This window comes from Haliotis rubra, unplaced genomic scaffold (assembly GCF_003918875.1).
Source record: "Haliotis rubra isolate DU_JTF1 unplaced genomic scaffold, ASM391887v1 Scf206, whole genome shotgun sequence".
Taxonomy (NCBI): domain Eukaryota; kingdom Metazoa; phylum Mollusca; class Gastropoda; order Lepetellida; family Haliotidae; genus Haliotis; species Haliotis rubra.
Genome location: NW_025766070.1, coordinates 915,669 through 942,500, shown reverse-complemented (window position 1 = coordinate 942,500; position 26,832 = coordinate 915,669). Strand labels below are relative to the sequence as shown.

General features: G+C 38.8%; 1 protein-coding gene across 1 annotated transcript in view; it reads right to left on the bottom strand.

Moving 5' to 3' along the window:
* Positions 1–1,614: 1,614 nt before the first annotated feature.
* LOC124276127 (ryanodine receptor-like) overlaps positions 1,615–26,832 on the bottom strand; it is a 202,291-nt gene continuing 177,073 nt past the window's right edge. The window contains 22 exon segments of the mRNA XM_046711794.1: positions 1,615–4,020; positions 4,254–4,305; positions 5,374–5,474; positions 5,720–5,784; positions 6,252–6,359; positions 6,715–6,763; positions 7,398–7,529; positions 8,706–8,852; positions 9,190–9,250; positions 9,902–10,020; positions 11,065–11,454; positions 12,337–12,423; positions 12,866–12,962; positions 13,234–13,313; positions 13,621–13,726; positions 14,174–14,368; positions 14,856–15,056; positions 17,939–17,968; positions 18,963–19,045; positions 19,613–19,711; positions 21,018–21,174; positions 22,660–22,821. Of these exon segments, the coding sequence (XP_046567750.1) occupies positions 3,919–4,020; positions 4,254–4,305; positions 5,374–5,474; positions 5,720–5,784; positions 6,252–6,359; positions 6,715–6,763; positions 7,398–7,529; positions 8,706–8,852; positions 9,190–9,250; positions 9,902–10,020; positions 11,065–11,454; positions 12,337–12,423; positions 12,866–12,962; positions 13,234–13,313; positions 13,621–13,726; positions 14,174–14,368; positions 14,856–15,056; positions 17,939–17,968; positions 18,963–19,045; positions 19,613–19,711; positions 21,018–21,174; positions 22,660–22,821 (2,623 nt within the window). The 3' untranslated portion in view covers positions 1,615–3,918.

Genomic DNA, 26,832 nt, shown 5'->3' with positions numbered 1-26,832 from the left:
ACAGCTGCGTTTTGCTGTAAAGTTTTGTTAAGAATTCACAAATTTTCATTGATTTTTATCATTTATTTAACTCATGACAACAATCTTTTCAACGTTACGAATGTGTTTTACAATACATCAGTTCATGTGTAAACAGTACCTCTAAACAGTATGGAATATTTTCAGGGATGGCAATTTTCAACAGATCCACGGATTTCCGCCGATTTTATCTCAAATTGATCACTTCAAACCCCCCATTCGGTGACACAATATTAGGTTTTCAGCTGAAAATAGATTTTCCTGATGCCACCCCCGTATTTTACAAAATTTAGAACTGTTGCCAGAAGTAGTGGCTATATTTACACTAGTGAGTCTAAACTTTTCATGAGGTGAGGTGAGGTGAAATTGGGTTTTACGTCGTGCTTGAGAATATTTCGCTCATATGACGACGTGCATGTGTGTGTATGTGCATGTGCGGCTGCTTGTACTAACCCAGACCGAATCTGTGCCAGCCCACTGAGATACCATGCCGCAGTGAAGCATGAATACCCCACTCAGACACATTATACTGACTCCGAGCCGACCAGTCCTTGTTGTACCCATTAATGCCAAGAGCCAGGCAGGGACCAACAAGTACCATATTTTAACGTCTTTTGGTATGACGCGGTCCGGGATCGAACCCGCGACCTTCCGCTCTCTGGACGGACGCTCTAACCACTACACCACGGAGGCGGTCCTAAACTTTTCATGGGAAGTATATATCTCAGCTGTTTGTGTGATGTCATGCAGTGCTCATTGGTCTTGGTACCAGTTGGTTTTCTTTTTCAGTGGAACTAAGCCTTGGCTTGATTTGTTGACTTAAAAAAGTGTCTACACTTCACAGCGGACATAAGTTGTGAGGTACATGAATTACTATTGGTGGATGATATGATGAGCAGCCAATGGGATGCTTGGGTTGTAATATGACCTGGATCCCCACAGGTGTTGAGACTTAGTGACTTTTTGAGGCAGTGGGGTAGCCTAGTGATTAAAGCGTTCGCTCGTGACGCTGAAGTCCCGGGTTCGATTCCCCACATGGGTACAATGTGTGAAGCCTATTTCTGGTGTCCCACGTTGAGATATTGCTTGAATATTGCTAAAAGCGGCATAAACTGGACTCGCACACTTAGTGACTTTTCAAACTATGTCATCATATCGTGATGGTGTGGATGGTTGCTCTTGCTATCAGTCACTGGTTTGCCTGGTCAAAATTATATCAATGTCATGAAAATATTAAACACCTGCCCCAATTGCTCAGATCGATACTTGTGATGTTCATCACTGGATTGTATGGTCAAGACTAGATTATTTACAGACAGTCATATAGCTGGGATATGGCTGGGGCGTAATAAACAAACAAACCAAACAAACAAACAAACAGTTGCACTCACTCCTTCAGCAAATAAGGGGTGGTAGGGTAGCCTAGTGGCTAAAACATTTGCTTGTAGCGCTGAAGCCCAAGGTTCGATTCCCACATGGATACAATGTGTGAAACCCATTTCTGGTGTCCCCGCCGTGATATTGCTGGAATATTGCTAAAAGCAGCGTAAAACAATACTCACTTACTACACACCTTCAGCAAATAAAACAATGACATTTATTTTTCAAACTTTATTATTCAAACCTTTCTTGAATCAAACCAAAAGAGTTTGGTTCCCAGACAGTGCAGGTTGAGTGCAACAATCCAGATGACATGAAGGCATACGATACATGGCACACACACAGAGTTCTACCTCGCCCAGGCCACCAGTGGGAAGACCATCCTCGCAGACATAGTTACACTGCCGTTTTGACAAGTCGAGAAGCTACAAAATTTGGCTTTGAAATTGCAAAATCTGTTCTTTCTTCACAGTGTACTACACAGCCCACTGCCATCAGCGCCACCAAACAACAACTTTGAAAAATGTACAAGATCCAAATGTCAGGTTACATGTAACAAAAGACTAGAAATATAAATATATCAACAGTTGTGAAGCAAATCTTGCTGACTTATTGCACATTTGGAAAAATAGATTTATGATGCCATCTACTTCAAATTTGGTGTAAAAGAAAACATTGATATAAAACATTTTGATTTAGTACTAGAAGCCCTATTAAAAACAACTAGTAAATAAAACAATATGGAAACGCTATTGCACTTTGCAAATCAACTCTCCACAATAAGTTACTAGGGAATATGATTACACCATTAATAAATAGAAATAAATTACATTCAAAAGGTAAGTGCTCAACACTTCAACCTTATAACACAAGCCTTTTTCAGCACCTAGAACTATGATGTCCAACATGAAGTTGCTGTACAACAACGTTATATTAAGGATGTAAACTGTACACAACTCGTGTATTTATACTGTACATGTTACCAAAATTATTCACTGGAGGAAAATAACATTCCAAACTGCCAAATCTGTTTTACACAAAACTCTGAAAATGTGTCTAGCAGTGAAAAGAGTTTCAAGCATTAGAAACTCAACAAGCTTATATGAATGCTTGTGAAATCTCTTTTATCAGCTTCTCCCCCAGAGCAATTATGTATCTCCATCAAATAGATGTATTTATAAGCATTGGATGGACTCACACTTCTGCATACTAGAATATAACGTCATTCACTCACGGAGATGCCAACCCTGATTAGTGGTTAGGAATATCTGATCCACAAAGAACATTACCTTCACTTGTTTCCCCTAAATATAGTAACCATCATTAGTGTGATGAAAAGAATTCTTTCGCCAAAATGTATAATTTTTTACACTGTATCACCTGAACTCCAATCATGTGTAAGCTTGACAAGATAGAACTATGTCCAGTGAATGTGGTAATCTCCTTGTATCATGCACTACACTGGATAAAAATCATTTGTTGATGTTGTAAAATACAACTTGCTTACAACTTGTCATATGTATATACTGTCTGGGTTTTTAACCAACATGTTTTCTATATTCAATGCAACCACCATGACATGGTAAAGATGTCATAATTATAATCCCGATATTTTGACAACCTTTGTCATTTCCCATAACTGTATTGATGAACTTGGTGTAAATCTTCGTAATAATTCTGAAAGTTGAAAATGGTTGGCATCTCGGCACTAGCTAAGTAACATAATAGAACAACACTCTTCTATCACACTGTCTACGCCTCATTGTAATACTCCGAGCGTTGTGCGTCACCTTGAGTGAAAGGCACAGCACTGAGATAATTCAAGTGTTATTAAATAACAGCATTGCCATAATCAGTTTGTTATTGTCACAAAACAGGTTTGTACTTTGTAGCTCTGGTTGACGCCATAAAAGTGCAAATATGTACATTACTCTTTCCAAGCACAGCTGGTCATAGGAACCTTTGGCGCTATAGAGGTCAGGCGCTATGTTTACTGTACAGGTCATGTCTGATCTGTGTTTTTACAGTCGTGTATTAATATCTAGTTTATATTACAAAATGTACAAACATTTACAATTACAAAAATTTTAATGTCAGGTCAACTGTCATGGGGTATCTTTCTATATAATTTACACAGTAGGATGTAGAAAAGAGGATTATTTCTTTCAGATACAATGGCAGTTGTCATAGCAACATGGTATTTAATACAAGCAGGCTCTGCAGCATCTGCAAAGTGTTGAATAAATGTTTGTACAAGAAATAAAATAATCCACATTCTCTTCACGTGTCTTTGGCACAGGTAATGTTTCTCTCACAAAATTCAGCATTTAGGAGAGCATTATCACTCTCATCTTAATCCTCCTCACAAGAATATGGAACCAACTTCTTCCATCCATCTTTCCAAGACCAAGGATTTGGTGCCGTATTCTTGGAACAAAGTACACTCCTTGAAATTGGCCATTGGCACTGTCTCTTATTGCACAGATATTGAGTAAAAGAGTCTGCGATTCACTGACAGTTTTAGTGCGGAGAAACTTCATCTTCGTGTTGTTTGCGGAAACAGTCTCCAACAGGGATGAAGTTCCAACAGCGTTGTTGATACAGCTCCCACACATAGGATTCCTGTAAATGAGACGTCAAGTTACATTACAAGCACACTGTAATTACAATGATTTTTCAACAAACTTATTTAACATTTATTTGTCAATTCACATCTGGTATTATCCTTTAAGTGACCATAATATTCATATTTAGTCATTCTGCCTGCCCAGTCCTGAAGCTGAGAATGTAGATGGAATACCAGTCGTAACCCTGCATGGTTTAGACCATGTAGTATATACACTGCTGTGACTCACCTGTCCGGTGTACTCCGTGTCCGGTTTATTAATGAGATGCATCAGGAAAAACCTGGGGAGAGACAGACATACAAATTATTACTTACTTCTTTGATTGGCATTCTAGAAGTTGGGTAGATGAAGAATGAGGACAGTAATGGAGATGTACATGGATGTATACAAATAAGAGATCTCTTATGTATACAACCATGTACATCTCCTTTACTGGCTTCCTATCTACCTACTTCATCCTGTGTTATCAACCTCCTCTTCTATTGTATAAACAACTCAATTTCGCCTCATCCCCATTACCTCTCATGTACCACTTGCTAGAATCTATATCGAAACGTCGCCTATACAGAATAAAGAAGTTGTTTATCCATAAAAATAGTCCTCATTCTTAAATTATTGCTTAGTCAGCATTTGCCGTTTTCCTGCTCAACACCACACTCAATGCTAAAGCCATATGAGCCACAGCATCGGGGTAGGAGACACACTATCAACAAGTCACTGAGCCTAATACCTCAATCCAGTAACTTGCTTCCAACAACTAGCATAGGTTGCAGAGGACCTATTGTAAACACCAGGTCCTGACTGTGAGTGAGCCTTTAGCAACATTCCAGCAAAATTACACCTGTAGACACTAAAACAATCTTCACACATTTCATCCAAGTGGAGAATCAATCCAGTTTCGATGGGACGAGGGAGCACTCTAACCACTAGGCTACCTCACTGCCTGGAATCGATTATTTACAGACCACCGTTCTATAGCTGTGATATTGCTGATTGTGGCTTATAAAACCAACCAAATGATTATCAATCAGAGTGAGTGTGAGTGAGTTTAGTTTAAAGCCGCACTCAGCAATATTTCAGCTATATGGCAGCGGTCTGTCAATAATCGAGTCTTGACCAGACAATCCAGTGATTAACAGCATGAGCATTGATCTGCGCAATTGGGAACTGATGACGTGTCAACCAAGTCAGCGAGTCTGACCACCAGAACCCGTTATTCGCCTTTTGTGGCAAGTATGGGTTGCTGAAGACCTATTCTATCCATTCAATCAGAAACTGAAGCAAACCACCCATTCTCTAGTGCTGCAGTATGATGAAGACAAGATAATCAGAGGGACAAAATACTTACATGTAGTTTGCAAAATTGTGTTCATTTTGTACGTGGGTCTCAAACCCATGTGGCACTTTGTCGAAATACTCTTTCCCTATTCCACAGATGAAGCACTTGGACTGGAGAAAAAGAACATTGAACATTAAAATGACAAAAAGAAAGTGAATTTCTGTCCATGAATGCTGTAAAAGTTGATAAATATGGGCATCTTTCAAGCACAGATGTAACTTTTTGGAAAGACAGGTCAAGTGATGAATGAATGCCTGTAATCTGTGAGTACAAGTGTATTATTATGTTACTATAATACTCCTTATAATTAGTCCACATATATTTGCAGTAGTTTCCATGACAACCAGCTACATACCTCCATGTCCTCCTTCACCTGTTCGAGCTGATCTCTCAACTCACCAAAGGCGTCGATGATCAAACCTAAAACAACAAAATACACTGTTAAGCAAAGTTACAGAATAGAGAAAAATTAGTCTCAAAACTTTTTCTGGTAGTTTAATGACTAAAATGAGAATCAGGTGTTCAAAATGGCTGCTGAAAGCTTAAGTTCACATTATCGACCACAGGTTACAGCTAAAATGCGGATAAACACCTTCCCTTACATCAGTCATTAACAAACAAATGATCACATTTATGAATACTTCAATAAACTTGTTGTAACAGCCAAATCATATGGTCAAGCTCATTGACATGTTTGACGGTGTGTCATCATACACGGATAGTGTAACATTTTGTTTATAATATGGATAGTTTGTCTGCTGCAGGATTCAGATTCAAGTATTTACTACCTGCTGTTATATAGCTTGAATATTGCCTAGTTTGACATTCCACAAAAAACAAAACAATTATAAACAACATTTGCACTCACACCAACAGCAGTTACCTACCCTGAATGATAGCCAGCAGGATGACAATGACAAAGAAGAAGAAGGTGATATCAAACAGGATACGGTACACCTCGTACACATCCCCGTCCGCTGCTTCTATCTCGTCACCTGCACCAATAAACTCATAGTTAACTTCAAAACATACAAAACTAATAACATTTATATACGAAATTCTACAGGTTTTCAAACTTGTAACTTTAGACCTCAAGTCTTAACAAACACACACTCAATTGCTTCCTGGTCATTTAAAGAAAATGCCAAAGTACCAGTAAAATATTCCATTCTAAATCTCCATGGTGATATGCATCCTTGATGCAACAGGAGTAACTTTTTTTAATCAATGCATGTGCTCTGAAATAAAGGACATAAAAGAAGACAAGGCTTAAAGTATAAACTTAGATGCAAACATTCTGCCATGTTTGTAGCAGACATGATTTTTCAGGTCAACACGACAACTACTCACCTATTCCACCACCAGCTCGTACACCTGTGTGCAAGTGGAAAACGAAACACTGAAATATAATAGAACTTCATTAGTGTCTCTCAGAGTGAACGTTTCATGAGAGCAATGTCACCTGAAGATGATCTTTTTTTCTACAAAATACAGCATCCCCTAAATGGGAGTGATTGAAATACGCTTGGTTATGCACTGAGGATAAGAAAAGGCAGTAATGAAGTGTGAACCAGGTAAACTAGGGGCCGATAGCATGATCAACAATTGGCATTATCAGAATGACCACATATTGTGACCATCAAATCCTTATTTTGTCAACTTTTTCGTAAGCATGTGATACTTGAGAGTTGCTCATTCTCAAAATTAGATGTAGTCCAATTGTTGCCAAGTTCTGCATCAACTCCTAGAAAGTGTCGCTCCAGATGTACAGAGAAATGTTTCATGATACAAGGCAGGGGCGGATACAGCTTTTTGAGAAAGGGGGGTGCACACTATTGAGAAAAGGAGGGATGCACACTTCATTTTCACCCGAGTTTCAATGGTCATTTAATAAACTTTCAGGGCAAAAGTGGGGTGCGCACCCCTGCACCCCTCCCTCTGGATCCGCCTATGCAAGGAGAACTCCTGTCATTATGTTTCAGGGTTTAATATGTGGAGGTTTCAGTTCCCACACAGTCATAGAAGAGACTTACTGTCAACATGTCATGGCACTTGTAGTCAATCTGACCATCTTCATCCTTCACATAGAACTTGCGGAAGAAGTTGAAGGCGATCACGGTGTAGATGTACACAATGACACTCAGCAACATCACTGTCAACACCAGCTGCAGCAACAATAATGCCAACGTTAAGTCACAGAATCATATCAACAAGAAAACATCCTGTGTACAAATGTCCATACTGTGTACCTGTTTCCTGTGTACAATTGTAAATGTTGCCAATGACGATGTACTTGTTTCCTGTGTACAACTGTAAATGTTGCCAATGGCAATGTGCTGGTTTCCTGTGTACAATTGTAAATGTTGCCAATGACGATGTACCTGTTTCCCGTGTACATTTGTAAATGTTGCCAATGACGGTGTACTGGTTTCCTGTGTACAATTGTAAATGTTGCCAATGACAATGTACTGGTTTCCTGTGTACAATTGTAAATGTTGCCTATGACGATGTACCTGTTTCCTGTGTACAATTGTAAATGTTGCCAACAATTGTGTACTTTTACCTGTGTACAATTGTAAATGTTGCCAATGATGGTGTACTGGTTTCCCGTGTACAATTGTAAATGTTGCCAACAATTGTGTACCTGTTTCCTGTGTACAATAGCAAATGTTGCCAATGGCAATGTACTGGTTTCCTGTGTACAATTGTAAATGTTGCCAATGATGGTGTATTGGTTTCATGTGTACAATTTGTTAATGTTGCCAACAACTGTGTACCTGTTTCCTGTGTACAACTGTAAATGTTGCCAATGGCAATATACTGGTTTCCTGTGTACAATTGTAAATATTGCCAATGATGGTGTACTGGTTTCCTGTGTACATTGTTGATATTGCCAACAATGGTGTACCTGTGTCCTGTGTACAACTGTCGATATTGCCAACAATGGTGTACCTGTGTTCAACTGTCGATATTGCCAACAATGGCGTACCTGTGTCCTGTGTACAACTGTCGATATTGCCAACAACGGCATACCTGTGTCCTGTGTACAACTGTCGATATTGCCAACAATGGTGTACCTGTTTCTAGTGTACAACTGTCGATATTGCCAACAATAGCGTACCGGTTTCCTGTGTACAACTGTAAATGTTGCCAACAATTGTGTACCGGTTTCCTGCATACAACTGTCGATATTGCCAACAATGGCGTACCTGTGTCTTGTGTACAACTGTCAATATTGCCAACAATGGCATACATGTGTCCTGTGTACAACTGTCAATATTGCCAACAATGGCATACCTGTTTCTAGTGTACAACTGTCGATATTGCCAACAATGGCGTACCTGTTTCCCATTGTGAGTGACGGACTGCATGATGGTCCGGAGTGTCTTGAAGCCGATTGCGACATCCAGCAGATGGGCAGCAAAGAAGAAAAAGTTAAAGTTGCCCATCACAGAGAAGACGAAGTACCACGCGATGTACAGGAAAGACTGAAACAAAGTACATGAAATTTAAAACATGTTCACTTGTTTCCTTCACATCAGTGTGTGTCAAATAATTTAAAAAGGTGATGATAAATTGAAAACAATTATTTCATACATTTTAAAAGAATGACAATTAAAATACAACATAAATACAAATAGTACATATTGATAATTTCAGCAAAGACATACTAATCAAAAGTCGAGCACTATCACATTGTTTAATATTATATGGTTTATAATAATTTATGCCAATACAGATGAACAATTTATGAAACATGAACATAATATGTCCCTAACTTCTTTTGAGAAGTATATATCACCAGCTGAAAGTACAGACTCTTACATTATCAGTGAAGATGACTCCCCACTTCCAGATCTGATACTGCCAGTCCATTGTCCTCAAACTGAAACAATACCATTGTCACTACGTTACTCTTTCTGACATGTTGCCCAACACATCCATAATCCACTACACAGAGAACACAATACAAACACCTGCCTGATACTTACACCAAAAGGACTACACAAGTAACAAGTCAATAGGATAATAACCAAAAAGTTTTAAATTAGTATCAATTATCAATCAGTTATATAGATGTAGTCTGTGTTTCATCTCCCAGCAGTTTACAATGCAGTTGACTGTCAGGGGAAAATATAAAATATCAAAAAAGGAAACGTGCCCTTAGTTAAAACAACAAGCCCCAAGAAAAATGGTGTTTAAGTTATGAGAAAATAATTTTCATAATTTCAACATCCATCTTTTCTACTATATTTCAAATGCAATGGTTGCCTGTTTATTGAGTAATGGGCTTAATATAGATCACTTTATCAACAGATCCTTGATTTTCTTTTCATGAAATAGAAAATTCATCACGTTTTTCAAGGGTGGATGACATATATTCAAGTCAGGGAATGAATAAAAATAAAATCATTTTCATATTTTTGAAAAGGACAATAATTTAGGATTTCCAGGAAATTTCCCTGAGAAGAGCTATATGTGAAAATGCCTGTTTCGCGTCAACACAGGCCAACTCATCTGCACTAGATGTACTTACAACTGTGGCAGATATCCAGATTTATCATCTGCTTCTTCTGCAAGAGGCTCTGCTTTGTCCATTCCTAACAAGTTGCTGATCTGCTCATAGTCATACTGTTCTGCATAGCGGGCTCGAACCTGGCAACACATCCACATGTTTGTTAGAGAAATATCACTGTGCCAACATAACCACGCCATTTGTATTCTGTAAAACACGTTAAATTTGGGATTACACTTTCTCAGTAAAGTACAGGTTCGAGTAATTTTGTTGGGTTGAGTCACATCCAGGATTCAAACCCACACTGATTGTCAACACACAAAGTCAGCCATCTAACCCACTCAGCCACCAAATCAGAGCTGGTAGTCTCGATCACAGACTTTGTGTACCCCTCTGACAAGTGTAAATTGGCACGGCTCCCAGGGCCAAAAGCTAAGAATACACAATGCCATTTAGAATGTGGTCAAATGTGACCCGTGTTATCTTTGGGATTACAGATTGTAAGGAATGTCACAATACAACATGTTGAACTAGATATCTTGAAAAAAAAAAATACCATACCATCCTCATCTTGACAAAAATGTCATCATACAATAACTGCTGTGACATATAAAAAACTTGACATCAAAAGGAACAAGAAGACGTCTGGCTAAAACATATGTAGCAGATCTGATTTAGTAAATGAAAAACTGGATTGACAACTCCTTAAGGAACCAGCAGATAATCATACATACACATGGGAAAAGGTATCACAAAACCTATTATTTTTAACTTGATATAGCCATTTATATTCATTTCAATCATGTATATTTCTATGACTATTTTGACACTTTGGGAGCATTGTACATTGATTTGTTTGTTTTGGTTATTGCTTAATGCCATCCTCAGCAATATCCTAGGGGCAGTGGGGTAGCCTAGTGGTTAAAGCGTTCGCTCGTCACGCCGAAGATCCGGGTTCGATTCCCCACATGGGTACAAAGTATGAAGCCCATTTCTGGTGTCCCCCACCGTGATATTGCTGGAATATTGCTAAAAGCGGCGTAAAACCATATTCACTCACTCACTCACTCTGGTTAAGACAATCCAGTGATCAACAGCATGAGCATCAATCTATGCAATTGGAATGCGATGACATGTGTCAACAGACTCATAATTAAATATAAACACTGACAAAACTTACTAACCTTCTTTTTGACAAACTTATCCCAGTATGACTCTGGGAATGATTGCGTACTGAGCACCAGTTTATCCCAATGACCTTTAACATCTTCGTCCCCTGGCTGCTCTGCTATATACAGGCCGTCAAACTCCAGCTGCCTGGCGATCTCCTTCTCCCGTTTGAATATAACCAAAGGCACTTTGAGACAATAGTAGGCCACCAGCATGGAGAACGACACCAGAGTGTGTAATATTGCTATAACACGTAACACAGGCTCCAAGTAGGAATAGTCTCCCTCTATCAACATCACTTCAGGAATATCATCATCAGCTCCGCCAGCAGCAACATCTGTGTCGTTCCCTGCAGCAGCAGCAGCAGCAGCAGCAGCAGCAACTAGCTGTGGAGACTTGGACACCTGGAACGTGTAATGGAGAGATGGAAAAATAATTCAAGTATGGTGCACACAAAACGTAAGCCAACTAATTTAAGGATTTTAAGGCCTTTTAGAGGTCATGAGAATACTTTTCAAAGTTAATAGTTTGACCCACTTAGGTCAATAGTTTGAGCCACCTAGATTAATAGTTTGACCCACTTAGGTAAATAGTTTGACCCACCTAGATTAATAGTTTGACCCACCTAGGTTAATAGTTGGACCCACTTTGGTCAATAGTTTGACCCTCCTAGATTAATAGTTTGACCCACTTAGGTTAATAGTTTGACACACCTAGATTAATAGTTTGACCCACTTAGGTTAATAGTTTGACCCACTTAGGTTAATAGTTTGACCCACTTAGGTCAATAGTTTGACCAACTTAGGTTAATAGATTGACCCACTTAGGTTAATAGTTTGACCCATCTAGATTAATAGTTTGACCCACCTGTGTCTTCAAGTACCTTCACCCAATATATACATACACTATCGATATACTCATGTCCATGCAGATGAGTTTCAAAATCATGTATCAATTACATGGGCTAAAAAGCTTTTGTTATGTTGGTTGGTTAGTTTGTTGTCTAACGCCACACTCAGCAATATTCCTGCCACATGGAGGCGGTCTGTAAATAGTCGAGTCTGGACCGGACAATCCAGTGATTGATATCATGAGTAATGTCCAACACTAATTCTTCTAGAAGGGGGCACCTCATACAGTAAGTTCTTATTCTTGACTAAAGCTGATTAACGAAATGTACCAATGTTGAAGAAAAGTAAAACAAAGTTGATTACTTACTTTGAAGAATAATAAAACAAAGTTGATTACTTACTTTGAAGAATAATAAAACAAAGTTGATTACTTACTTTGAAGAATAATAAAACAAAGTTGATTGCGAAAGCAAGGGCAAGGGCGATGTACTTGAAGTTGTAAAAGTTCCTGGCAAACAAGCTCTGAAATATACAAAAAAGCATGAATTCAATATGAGACAGTGAGCTGGGGCTTATGCTTTGTAATCCAGTACATAACAGCATAATAACCATAACGCAATGTCAGCTTATAGGGGAAGGGATGTGGATCTGTGACGTTTACCACATTGACGAGCCCAGCAGAACACCGACACACAATCAAACAAACTGGGATTCAAACCCGCATCATATATTTCTTTAAATAACACTTAGTGTACAGATTTCTTTTGACATTATGGCTAGGTACGATCATATATATATATACATATATATTTACAAACAAAATGTAATTGAACTGTTATAAAACTGTTGATAAAGTTATTCCAGTGCATAATTAGAAACAGGCTTGGATTGAGACCCATGTACAAACTAAACCTGGTTTAGCAAACTGCCGAGATTTGTATTCCATAGGGTTAGCGTAACTCACAAGGATGTATTTGGTGTAGTCGAACTCTTGACTGTCTGCTCCTGGATCCTCCTCTGTGGGAATCTCCTTCTCTCCTTCCATGCTGGGTGGGAGCCCGCTGAGGACAAACAGTTGCAGCTTTAGCTTCAGGACAATACGTGGAGGTACAGTGGTGGAACAGGTATTGGAAATATGGGCCCATTGAAAACAAATAGCAACATGGAGTCCAAGCTATAGCTTTAAGTCAGCATTAGGAATGATGGATGTTCCACTCCCATTTCATAGCATTAATTAACATCATACTTGCACAAGCTTATGACCAATAAGATGACAATATATGACAGGCAAGGCCAGAATGGATGTCAGAACTGGTAGGACAAACAACTCACTTTGTAGCTTCTGGCTGTGTTGGAGAGGGTGGTGCCACAACTGGTTCCGGCTCCTTGTACACAATCACCTCCTCCTCAACCCTGAACAATAAACAAAGCAAATATACAAATCCTATTATAGACACACATATATATTACAAGAGTAATTGAAAAGGTTTGAATGATTGAGTTTACTTTTACGCTGCACTCAGCAACATTCCAGCTATATGGCGGCGGTCTGTAAATATTCGAGTCTGGAACAGAAAATCCAGTGATCAACAGCATGATCTGCGCAATTGGGAACCGATGACATATTTCAACCAAGTCAGCGAGCCTGGCCACCCGATCCCTTTAGTCGCCTCTTACGAAAAGGTTTGAACATTCTACATCATTCCCCTTCAGAAGTACCTCCATTGTCTGCATCATCTCCATGGTTTCCTCCTGCATCGTCGCCTCCATTGTCGCTCCTCCTGCTGCTGTTGCAGTCGCCTGCTTGTCTCCCAGCTTCATATTTCTGTAAAGATGTGAGAAAGAGTGTGTGAGTATGGTTTTATGCCACTTTTAGCAATATTCCTGCACTATCATTGTGGGGGACACCAGAAATGGGCTTCACACATTGTACCCATGTGGGGAATCAAACCCAGGTCTCCAGTGTGACGAGCAGATGCTTTAACCATTAGGCCACCCCACCGCCCACTGTAAAGAAGTATTCATCATCATAACCTTAATGCATTTGTACAGAGTGTATCTCTTCACTGTATGGCCTCACATTATACATGGATGCTTACAACTACTCCCAATCTCTTCTCCTGACCAGAAACAGATCCACTGGTTACTATGTAACAAAATGATCCTGTACAGTTCAAGATGGCTTGGCATGGCATTCATAATACACAAGACACTGCATCAGTACTCAAAACAGCAGGACACAGTAGATGTGATCATGGACAAAAGTACTCACTGATTGGAGTCGACAGAAACCGTAGCTGGAGCAGCCTGTTTGTTGGGCTCCCTCGTGTCATCCGGCGGTATCCCAGCAGCTGCTAGTGCTAGAGGACCAACAGGAAGAGGTATGGTGGTTTCAGCCTCGGGCTTCTTGCTATCTTCCACAGTGCGGTCGCCCATCATCAGGTTGATGAGGAACTTCATCAGTGTCCTGCAGTAACATCAAATGGTGATCAGTCATGGAGAAAAGAGTCAGGATCTGCTCACTCTATGTATTTGTCCATGTTGGGTCCTAATATACAGTCTGGCATAGTTTCAGTGAAGGCCATGGAGGCACCAATAAGATTCAGTTCCAAGACAAGGACACAGTGGGCATTTTTAAGTTTTAGTTAAAGTGAAGGTCATGGGGTCACCAATAAACTTCAGTTAAAGATAAAGTCACAGTAAGTTCAGTTACATTTTCATTCAAGACAAGGTCATGACAAGCACCATCATTTTTCAAGTCAAATTCTTGAGGGCATCTTTAAGTCTTAGTTCATGACAAGGTCCAGCAAATTCCAGTAAATTAAGTAACAATTGGCACCATTACGTTACAACTTCAGACATGGAGAACAATGATGCTTGTCCTCTTTATTTCACAAAATGACCATCAACAAATGTAATTTAAAGAATTCAGATCCACAAAGCCCAGTACTGACCAGCAGATGTGGAAGAAGAGGGTGATCAACATGAAGGCTGTCTTGAAGCTGAGCTTGATGGATGCCACAAACAGCTGCCAGTAGGTCATGCCCTTCACCGTCTTGTAGGTCTTCTTCATGTTGGACCAGGTCAAGAAGGACAGGAGAGCTCCCAGAGACTCCCGTAGGAAGCGGTATGTCAGAATCACAGGCTCCAACAACCTATGGACAGATTAGGTAGTACATTACAGTAAGATTCATATCATTCCTCAGAAACTTTGTTTGGAACTCCTTGGTTTTCATTCTTGATCAAACATGTTGATGATACAATTAGAATTATTTGAAATAGACGTTGGGTTTTTCTTGCTCAATCTTCATTGAACCAAGCAGTAAAACCTGCATCCAATACAGACATGTGTTTCAACAAGATGCTACATTTACAGGAAGAATATGAAAGTATTGTGTTTTGTAAAATAAAACATCAAAATGTTAATAAAACTAGGATTTATAAAACTGAAGTGGATTTTAAAGACATTTCCATAAAACCAACAAAAAAATCCACAGAACAGATGTTGCTTGGCTGATATATCAAGCTATTAAAGAATCACCAAATCTGAAACATATTTTGACAAGAATGAAAACCCAATACTCTGTTTAATAAACTGTTCCATGCCCACTATATTTAGTCAACAACAAAATGGTGAAAAACAGAACAGCAGCTAAGCTAAAAGCTATTGTATTATTCTGAACTCTTTCAAATTAGTAGAAATAGCGAAGCAATGAAGATGGATGTCTTAATTATAATAAACTATTTAAATTGTCACTTGCTTTTGATGTGATCTTCAATATGCATAAGCATGCAGTCTCAACACATGAAAATGAAGTTAAACATAAGAACATCCATTCAAAACGATGTTCCTATGGAAAGGATCAAGAATACCTAAGCATAAAATTCACAAAAATAGAAAAATCCTCATTTTGATTGTGAAAATACTCAAAACAAACATGTTTTTTGTTTATTATATATATTGTTATGAGCTGATAGGTTGAAGAATTTATAATGATTAGTTATCAGGAAATAACATTATTATTTAACAAAATGTTAGTTGTTAGCCAAATAACATGTGCAATGTTAAAGCAAAGATTTTTTAATCATCTGTCTTGTTTTAGGATAGTTAATGTTTTATGCCCTTGCAAGCAATAGTCATGCTATATCACAGTGGTCAATAAACAATGGAGGTAGGCCCAGGCTAACCAGTGGTTGATAGTATGAGTAACGATGCATGCTGTCAGGGCATGATGACACAGTATAGTCACACACTGTTGGGCCGTTGGCACCTGTATTGTGCGATACGCATTGTGATATATTGTATATGCCAATCCTAATTTCTACATTATAAGTCCCTAAAAATATATGTTATGGTTCTGATAACAATAACCTCAAAATTAGGTTGCATAGTCAATGAAGTCTGTGTATATTTTATCATAAAGATAATCACAAAAACTCCATAGATATTCCTTACCCAGTATACCAGTTCTCAGAAAAAAATGTCACAATACGTATCATTTGAAAAGCGTATTGTGATATACAGGTATACTGGTAATTCCATGCAGTCCTATATACACCTGTCCTGAAATCCCCCTAAGGGAAATATAATTATGGAAACGAATAAGGGAACACATGAAAGTACAAGTGTTCCTTTATTTATTTCCAGAATTCATCCACAGTGGAATACATACCCGAAAAAGAATAAAGGAACACTTGTCTTTTCATGTGTTCCCTTATTCGTATCCATGAGCATATTATTTAGGTAAATGGTACTGCCTGCATAAGGAGCACTGTCAATACTTCATTTGTTTGTATACACTACTTTCCTTTATAATCCTGATGTGCAATATCGTAGAGACACATAACTGTAATGAGATAACAACATCATCACTATCCCCCTCCACAGGACACATTAGAACTATGTGTGTTCTCATAGTGATGAATAATATATAAAGTCTGAAGAGAAAGGCATTTGATTTATATCTTTAGAAAAAAACAACAACATATACTCATGCCAATAATTGTTGTCACCAACTTGAATTTTTTTAATTGGAGAGGGGGTGTGGGTAGGGGGTGTGAGGTGTGTGTGGGTTGGGGTGGGGAAGGGGGTGACAACCATTATTGGCAGGAGTATATTAAATGTGAAATAAATACACACAAAAGATTCCTCTCAGAAAAATATATTTTTTTTTATGGCACAAGATTATTTTTGTGTGTAAAATTTGAGAAAACTTTTCTGCACTGAGAAGTGGATTGATTGACACAGACCGTTCTCTGTATGAATATTGTGCACACTCTACCCTAACATGTTAAGATGGCAACCTGATCGTAGCACATGTTCATGAGAAATAATATATGTCCTTGATAAACCATAACAATGACATCATACTATGAAACCAACAGCCATTCTGAACATGCATTTAACAACTCAAACTGGAGGAAATCTCGGTCATTATGGCAAATAATAGAGAAATCATATATATCAACCATCTCATGATCTCAGTTAGATAAATCACTCAAGTTCAAGTAGAATCAACAGATTTGACAGACTCTACATTACATGATCGAGCTTTCATTGGAACCAGACAATGGTAAGTTTTGTGGGTTAAAACATGCAATCATGGATGATGGCAGAACCTAGTGCACATAAACCTGAAAAGTGCTGACAAGGAGATATTGTGTGGGTTAAGGTACACAAGTCCATGGAGCATGAGTCATAGAAGTACCGGTACACTCCTGTGACAGAAACCATGCACACAACATGAGCTCATCATGAGAGAATAACAATCAGGTCACTTATGACATTTACCATTGTCCACCACAACCTTCACATAAACATTCATACAGATAATCAAAGAGAGGCTGTATTCAAGATGGTTCCATGCTACAGTCGGCATCATTTCCTTGAATGCACTTCAACATCCTTGAGAAACATTCTAACGAACTCATTCCATGTTTGTTAATAATACATCCCCGATGTGATAATGTTGGACTGTGGGTTAACAGTACGTATTAGTATTGTGTTAATGCTGAGAAAATAAATGATAATCCACACCCTTTCTTTTTCTTAGGTTGCTGCTCTTCACTGAAAATTTAAGGCACAAATGACAACAAAATGCAAAGCGTTTACACACACGCCTATGACCAAATCATGCCTAAACAAAAACTATCTCTCACTAAGCTGACAGCATTACAATTATTACTTCAGATCAATATTATTTGTCACTAGTATCTCACACCATTCAAAATGATAAGCTAAGCTAACAATCACATTGATACTAAAATTATGTTTTAATGATGATTATTTTGCCACATAATTCACACCATCCACATATGAACTATGACGGATCAAAATGATCCACGGAATGAATTGTTACGTGTTTCTGAGTTTGTTAACACACATCTAACTAATGGGACATACACAATGAATTGATACCACAAAAGCTCATTATTAAATTCGAAGCCAAATGAGTATCAAATATAGTAAATTAGATTAATTATTCTTTAGTAAACCATCTTCTATAATGCAGGGAATTATATCTTCACTTTGTCATGATAAACTCCCCGGACCCATTCCCTACACTTCACCATTGTCTCCATCCAACTCAGCAGCATGGAATTTATTTCATTCATTGCTGTAATGTGATTGGATGGCCATTTCTAGCATCTGAATTTAAATCAGACTCACAACAAAGCTGTTGTGGCAAATGGGACCCGGTAACCGGTATGACTGACTGACTGACTGTGTTTGGCTTAACGCCGCTTTTAGCGATATTCCAGCAACATCATGGCGGGGGACACCAGAAATGTGGGGATTCGAACCCAGGTCTTCGGCGTGACGAGCCAACGCTTTAACCACTCCATTCGTCACGGATTTAAGAATTCTCCTACCTCGACATAAAGTTGCAACATCAACAGCAAAAAGATCCCTTTCTGGAATAATTGGTAGTTACCAATCGCTGCAGACTACTACAGGGATCCCAACATTTGGTGCATGTTATACGACAACCGTGGGATACAGAACCCTACACGACTCCTGGTGTCCACCTTGGTTGGGGTAAATGTATATTACGACTTACCCTCCCTCCCCTGAGATGCCAGCACCACTCCTCATGGCTGCCAGTCTCTGCTCTTCTGCGCTGATGCTGGTGGCGTGTTGCATCTGTTAGATACACAAACATACCGTCAGTCAATACTCACCTCAGACTTACACCAAACAGAGGGTCCTAAACTCAATCTTTGGTCAAATCTCTGGTAAGACTACAGAATACCAGATACCTTCCGCCATCTTTGAAAGCACGCGAGTTTACTTAGGGTTAGGGTTAAGGTAAGGTTAGGGTTAGGGTTAGGGTTAGGGTTAGGGTTAGGATGACATGACACTAAACAATATGGCTGGTAGGTATCCGGTATTCAGTTGATGTACCAAATCTCTTTCTCCATCCAACTTGTCCAATATTTCAAAGATGGTGTAGTATCATAATATGTCTAAACTTGGCTGTTGTGTGGTAAATTTGTGTGTCTATGTGATCTTAGATAATCAACTATGTTCTACCAATTGTTGATAATTTGCTTGATAAACCTTGGTATGAACACCTTTTCTAAAACGCTTCAAAAGAAACAGAACTCAGTCTTTAATGGTATACTCTTACATCGCTTTCAAAATCTACTAACAATAATCTACCCTTAACATCATTTCTCAAATCTACCAATACAACACCATATAACCCACCTCAAAGATGGTGTCTTCACAGAAGTTGACGAAGCTCTCCAGCTTCTCTTTGTCACCTCCCTCATTAACTACACTGTGCAGGAAGGATCGCTTGGACTCCTGAAACACAAAACATACATTTAACACTCTCACATCATTTAAAAGAACTACCCAAATGTCCTTGTCCGAATCAAATAGGTCACAGACATGACCCAGCAACAGAAGGATCAATACTATCCACCAATGTGGCCAATTTGATTTTATCTAATTTTCTATAAACTATCCCGTCATTTCAGTTTCAACTCAAAGAGCATAGTCAAAGCATTTAACTGAACAAACTTTCCTGATGACTGACATCATGAGCATAAATCTTAGCACTTGGCATATGATGACAATGACAATGACAATGACAATACTTTATTACCCGTGAGGGAATTCTTGTGTAAAGTACAAGCATCAAGCAAGTTAGCGAACCTTAACACCTGATCCTGTCAGTCACTTCTCACTACAAGTATTGGTTGCTGAAGAACATTTCAACCTTGATCAATATCTTTCTAACAGTTATTATTTACAGAAATCAGAAATACTGGCAAATGATTATCATGGACATGGATGTAAATAATAACTTGCCTGCCACCCAGCACCAGATCATTAAGACATCAATGTTCTGTCTCAAGTAACTAAAGGTGAGGTGAGGTGAAACTGGGTTTAACGTCGTGCTTGAGAATACTTCGCTCATATGACGACGTGTATGCATGTGTATGTGTATGTGGGGCTGCTTGTACTAGCCCAGACTTAAGCTGGTTTTATAGTGCTAGCTCACTGAGATACCATGCCCCAGTGAAGCATGAATACCCCACTCAGACACATTATACTGACTCCGAGCTGACCAGTCCTTGTTGTACCCATTAGTGCCAAGAGCCAGGCTGGGACCAACAAGTACCATATTTTAACGTCTTTTGGTATGACGCGGTCGGGGATCAACCCCACGACCTTCCCCTCTCCAGGCGGATGCTCTAACCACTACACCACGGAGGCAATCTTAAGTAACTAAAGGTGAGGTGAGGTGATGCTCTAACCACTACACCAAGGAGGCGGATGCTCTAGCCACTACACCACGGAGGCGGATGCTCTAACCACTACACCACGGAGGCGGTCTCAAGTAACTAAAGGGACCCAGGAAATGCACATAGTTATCTACTCAACGTTTTCAAAGTTATAAGGTCAACGATTTTCACAAATCCACCTTACACCATTATGCAGGACCACAGCTTCTACCATAGCAAAGTCCAAATTGTGATTGACGTGTCAATTTTGAAAAATAGGATCCGTTGATTTGTGATAATTTTTTTACAAAAGTAATGATCCAGTAAGAGTTAACTGGGCATGCATGTGTTGTAAATGAGCCTGTGTGTCTGAGCAGTACCTTGATCTGGGGCTTCTCCCACTGGTCGATATGAGACTGTTTGATCTCGAAGTACACTCTCTCTATCCTGTTGGCGCTGCCCATGATCTCGATCCTGCCCAGGTAGGGTTTGAAGTAGTCCAGCACGCTGCGAGCCTTCTCCAGCATACGCTCAAGTCTGGGGTGGAAACAATTTGTTGCATATAGTTTCCATATTTAAATCACATCTAAGTCAGGTATGTCTCGATAAAACATGAGTGTCTGGCTGAACATCTCTTTGAACAGTATCCATTACATCAAGACATCTCAATCTCAATGAGTAAGGCAGCCCAAAGTGTTGCAACCCCTAAGGCATTAAAGCTTTGGTGAAACCCATGAGCAGATGTATGGTGCATACAAACCAACAAGAATAACCAGGGCGAATAAGGGATTCAACCCAGACTAACAGAGTTCTGGCCATAGAAGCACAACTCTTCACAGCAAATCATGGCAACCACACAACTGTGATCCTCTAGCTTTCACAGCTTAAAGTAGTGGGGCTTTCAAAGCTTAAAGTAGTGGGGCTTTCAAAGCTCTAAAGTAGTGGGGCTTTCAAAGCTTAAAGTAGTGGGGCTTTCAAAGCTCTAAAGAAGTGGGGCTTTCAAAGCTCTAAAGTAGTGAGGCTTTCAAAGCTCTAAAGTAGTGAGGCTTCAAAGCTCTAACATAGTGAGGCTTTCAAAGCTTAAAGTAGTGGGGCTTTCAAAGCTCTAAAGTAGTGGGGCTCCAAAGCTCTAAAGTAGTGAGGCTTTCAATGCTCTAAAGTAGTGAGGCTTTCAAAGCTTAAAGTAGTGAGGCTTTCAATGCTCTAAAGTAGTGAGGCTTTCAAAGCTCTAAAGTAGTGAGGCTTTCAAAGCTCTAACAGTAGTGGGGCTTTCAAAGCTTAAAGTAGTGGGGCTTTCAAAGCTCTAAAGTAGTGAGGCTTCAAAGCTCTAAAGTAGTGAGGCTTTCAATGCTCTAAAGTAGTGAGGCTTTCAAAGCTTAAAGTAGTGAGGCTTTCAATGCTCTAAAGTAGTGAGGCTCTAAAGTAGTGAGGCTTTCAAAGCTCTAACAGTAGTGAGGCTTTCAAAGCTTCAAAGTAGTGGGGCTTTCAAAGCTCTAAAGTAGTGGGGCTTCAAAGCAAAAGTGGGGCTTTCAAAGCTAAAGTGGTGAGGCTTCAAAGCTCTATCATAGTGAGGCTTTCAAAGCTTAAAGTAGTGAGGCTTCAAAGCTCTAACATGGTGAGTGTGGGGCTTTCAAAGCTCTAAAGTAGTGAGGCTTCAAAGCTCTAACATAGTGGGGCTTTCAAAGCTCTAAAGTAGTGAGGCTTCAAAGCTCTAACATAGTGAGGCTTTCAAAGCTTAAAGTAGTGGGGCTTTCAAAGCTCTAAAGTAGTGAGGCTCCAAAGCTCTAAAGTAGTGAGGCTCCAAAGCTCTAAAGTAGTGGGGCTTTCAAAGCTTAAAGTAGTGGGGCTTTCAAAGCTCTAAAGTAGTGAGGCTTCAAAGCTCTAACATAGTGAGGCTTTCAAGGCTTAAAGTAGTGAGGCTTTCAAAGCTCTAAAGTAGTGGCAGTGGTTATAATGCAAAAACATGAGTATCAGATTGAAGAACATGGTTATCTCAGTGACCAGTGTGCATCCAATACTGACCTGGGTTCATTGGGCATGTGTTCTGACAAGTTGGTGAGGAGGACTGCCATGGTGAAGCCGATGTCCTTGGCGGGGTTGTGGAACCTGTCCGTGAACTCGTGGAAGTCCACCTTGCCATCATGGTTGGCGTCAACGCACATCATGATGTACTCGATCTCCTCCCTGGTAATAGAGCAACATCGAAAATAACACTTGGTCAAGTTCAATATCTAATGGGGCATTAGTTTAAAAAGGCACCATCCCATGATAAGATTTCAGCACTGCAAGCCCAAAATAACTATAACGAAAATATTATCATGCAGCTGAATACCCCTCACATATAAAATGATAAATAAACCACATTAAAACTCTAAAAACACTTCACAGCTTATTGTTATGATGACTTAAAGCGACAGATCAGCCTGCAATAATGGATGGTTATTCGCCATGAGTACATACAAGTTAGAGCCTGTTTGACGGGTCAATATCATGCAAAAATTCAACCCTGTAATTCTGTAAAAGTACATAACATACACGTCCATCAATCAGCAACGTTATCATCTCAAAACTAAACAATAAATATCAGCCAGAACAGCGGAATACAACTCAGCTCAAAACAATTTTGTTTCATGCATTACACAGCCTCAACTTCCATAAGTATTTTTGTGATTTGGTCTGAAAACAGATGAATCATTTACTAGGGCAAAAGAGTTTAAATGGATTTCAAACCAAGTAGAACGTGGAACAATTTTTCTCTTCAGATGCCACACATGATTGTAGGAAAAAAAGAATCAGGAAAAAAAGAAACGGAAAAAAAGAATCAGCTTATAAAAAAGTTTACAGTCAGTATATTGTTAAGGGATTAACTGGCTTCCAATCATGTATAAGTGGTATATTACATTAGATATTGAGTGAGATGAGATCTATACCTCTTAAGAATGAAACATTCTGCACCCTAATAGGCTTAACATAATATCCCCATAAGGAATCATTTTGTTATCCAGTTACTTATATCATTATTCTGTTGCTATATATATTCTGGACCTGTTTGCCACCCTAGCTTTGTGAACATCTCAATCCCTCCTGTCATAAACTCAGCACTGGAGCTCTCTTGCACCTGATTGATATGATTGGATGTCTGTTATTAGGACTGAGTCATTCAACTCCTGGTGATGGTAGAAAATGCATCCAAGATATTTATGTTAATAGTATGGAGATATAGTCCACAGGATAATATAGGTTGGTGTGGAATCAAACTCATGTTTATGGCAGGATGAGCCTATGCTTTTAACCACTAAGCAACCCAACCACCCTTAACTACTCAGCATGTGGTATACACATAATGGAAGCAACTAAGAATGCTTCTCACAAGCTCATTCCATCCAGTGCATTCTGTTTTTCCTTGCTGACTGACCAAAATACATTCATTTGTAAGTAAAGGGTTTGTTTGTTGGTTTTAACACCACTTGCAACATATTCCAGCCACATGGTGGTAGAGTAACTCAAAGACTTTTCAGCAGACTAATCTGTGACTGAAGGTGAGGTGAAATTGGGTTTATCGTCGTGCTTGAGAATATTTCGCTCATATGACGACAATCTGTGACTGAAATTATGAGAAACGACCCATGCTGGAATGATGACGCAATCAACCTAAGAAACCAGTCTGACCCTCTGATCAATTCAGTTGTCTCTGCAAATACAGATTGCAGGATACTTATTCTAACACCACTGGGTAGCTCTTAATACGATAAAAACTATGATAGATTGTAGGTAACACAAAGCGGTGACATACTCCCTGGGAATTCATACAGCATTATCTGTATGTCAATCAAAGCAGCATTATATAACATAGAAACTCAGTAGTGCATTACACTTCACTAATGTGGACTGCAAGAACATTCTGGATCATCAGTAGAAACATAGTCTCAAACTGGATCTACACACGTGGAAACAAGTTAAGCACCACCTATATATTTTACATATCCAGAGATTCCTTATGGATGTGGTAAATGTATTTATTTCCATGAATATTTTGGAAATATCCTCACATGAAATTGATCTCTTTTTGAAAAATGTTGAGGATACTTCTGATACTTCTTTCCACTGCAGTTCGGTCAAGAAAAGCGTAATGCATCCTAGAATTTTATGCAAAGCTGCTGCTAATACACGTGAAAGGCTAGTCAAGTAGCTGTAAGGATTATAGACTTTAGAATGAAGAAACCTACGTATAGACCTGTTCTGATTGAAAATTGCAGCATCGAAGTTGTTCCCGAATACAAATATCTCGGCACCATCATTGATGAAAAGCTTAGTTTTACTGCGAACACCGACAGAATCTAAAAAAAATGCCAACAAAGACTGTACTTTTGACAGAAACTCAACTCTTTTAATGTCAATTCTTTCACACTTGTTTTATATCACAAAACGTTTATTCAAAGCATTCTTGTTTTAGCATACAAAGCTGGTTTGGGTTCCTTTCACTACAAAATAAAAACAAATTGTCCAAAATCATCAATCAAACCAGCATATTATCAGGAGTCTCTTTGGAAAATCTAACTCTCTTAGGCCCGCGACATGTTGAAAAGCTAGCTTCCAAAATTGATTCCGATTCCGAGCATTTTCTTCATAATGAATATAAACTTTTACCTTCCGGATGCCGCTTCCAAACTCCACTTTTCAGAACTAACAGGGCATCAAATCATTTATTCCAACCAGCATCGCTATTTTAAACCAGTATATTTACATTAAATTTTTATCGGTTTTATTCTCATACGTGAACCTCACATCTTACACCCGGTTGATTTATTATTTTTTGTATTTTAAATGTGTAGCTTCTGCATCAGGCATTTACCTCATTATTATTTTATTCGCTCTTCTTCCATAACCTGTTTAGAGTGCTAATTTTTTTTATTCTTTTAATGTAAATTATACATCACATAACATACCATTCCTTTACCCAACTGTACATTTGTCTATACCAGTTATCATTGCAATGATGTGGTTGAATGTATTACTTGTTATGTGTGTCACATCATAGTCCCCTTGTGGGAATACTGTGTTGTTTTGGTGATTCTCATACTGTTACATGTACTATATATTGCTCTATGTATCACAGCAGCTGATGTACAACAAATTCCCTTTCGGGCGAATAAAGTATTATTATTATTATTATTATTATTATTAGGAAGGAGCGGTTGCAAAACATGTCAGTAGTTAATCCATTTCAGTTGTATGTAATATGAGTTGTCTGAACAAGAATATATGTGTTTTGTCACAAAATATTAAAATGATATGATTTCCCAAAATTAATTATATTTTTATATGGAAATATATCACAGTGTTGCTTAACATTATTCTAGGTGTATACAGATAAACAGGGTGTGACTCACAGCAAACATGGAAAACATTGGTCATGTCAACGCCACAGGTTTTCTTGATGTTTTTAATGCCTCTAGACTAGCAAATGAAGGGAAGATTATGAAACATAAGGGATGATGTAACGTCACTCATGGGATAATGTAACATCACTCGTGGAACCCAACACTCATGCCCACTTACTCCGAGTAGAACTTTTGGGCTTCAAGAGCACGACGGAACTCTTTATGTGATATCCAACCATCATTGTTGGTATCAAACTCCTATAGACAGAAACATGTACATTGTACTGTAGATAAATAACCACAGACCAGCCACAGTGTAGCAAGTGGAGCTGTCAGCAGCAGTAATAATACCTCCAATGATACACAGCACCCTTATGTACCATCTTCTACAATTTTCAAACAGAATGGAAAGATGCCATTTTCTTATTGGGATGAGGGCTGGGAATTTTGATCAGGTCCAAATTTCTTGTGTTTACTTCAAGACATTGTTTTTCTTTGAAATAAAGAGCCAAATTAATTTTGTATAAAAGAATATTTTTACAAATAAATAAATTTAACTTGAGGCAATATCTGCTTGAATATTTTAGGGATATTAGCAATATCTTAGCAATATTCAAACCATTTCATGTCATGAGACAGACAAAATGAATCCCATACTACTACACCACATTGGGAATCAAACCAAGGTCTTTAGTGGGAAGAGCTAACACTTTAACCTCTCATCTATCCAATGCTTGTGAAAGTGTTACAAGGGATGCATTGTGTATGTTGACTTTCAAGTCTTGTCTGTGCTGCAGGTAACATCTACACTTGA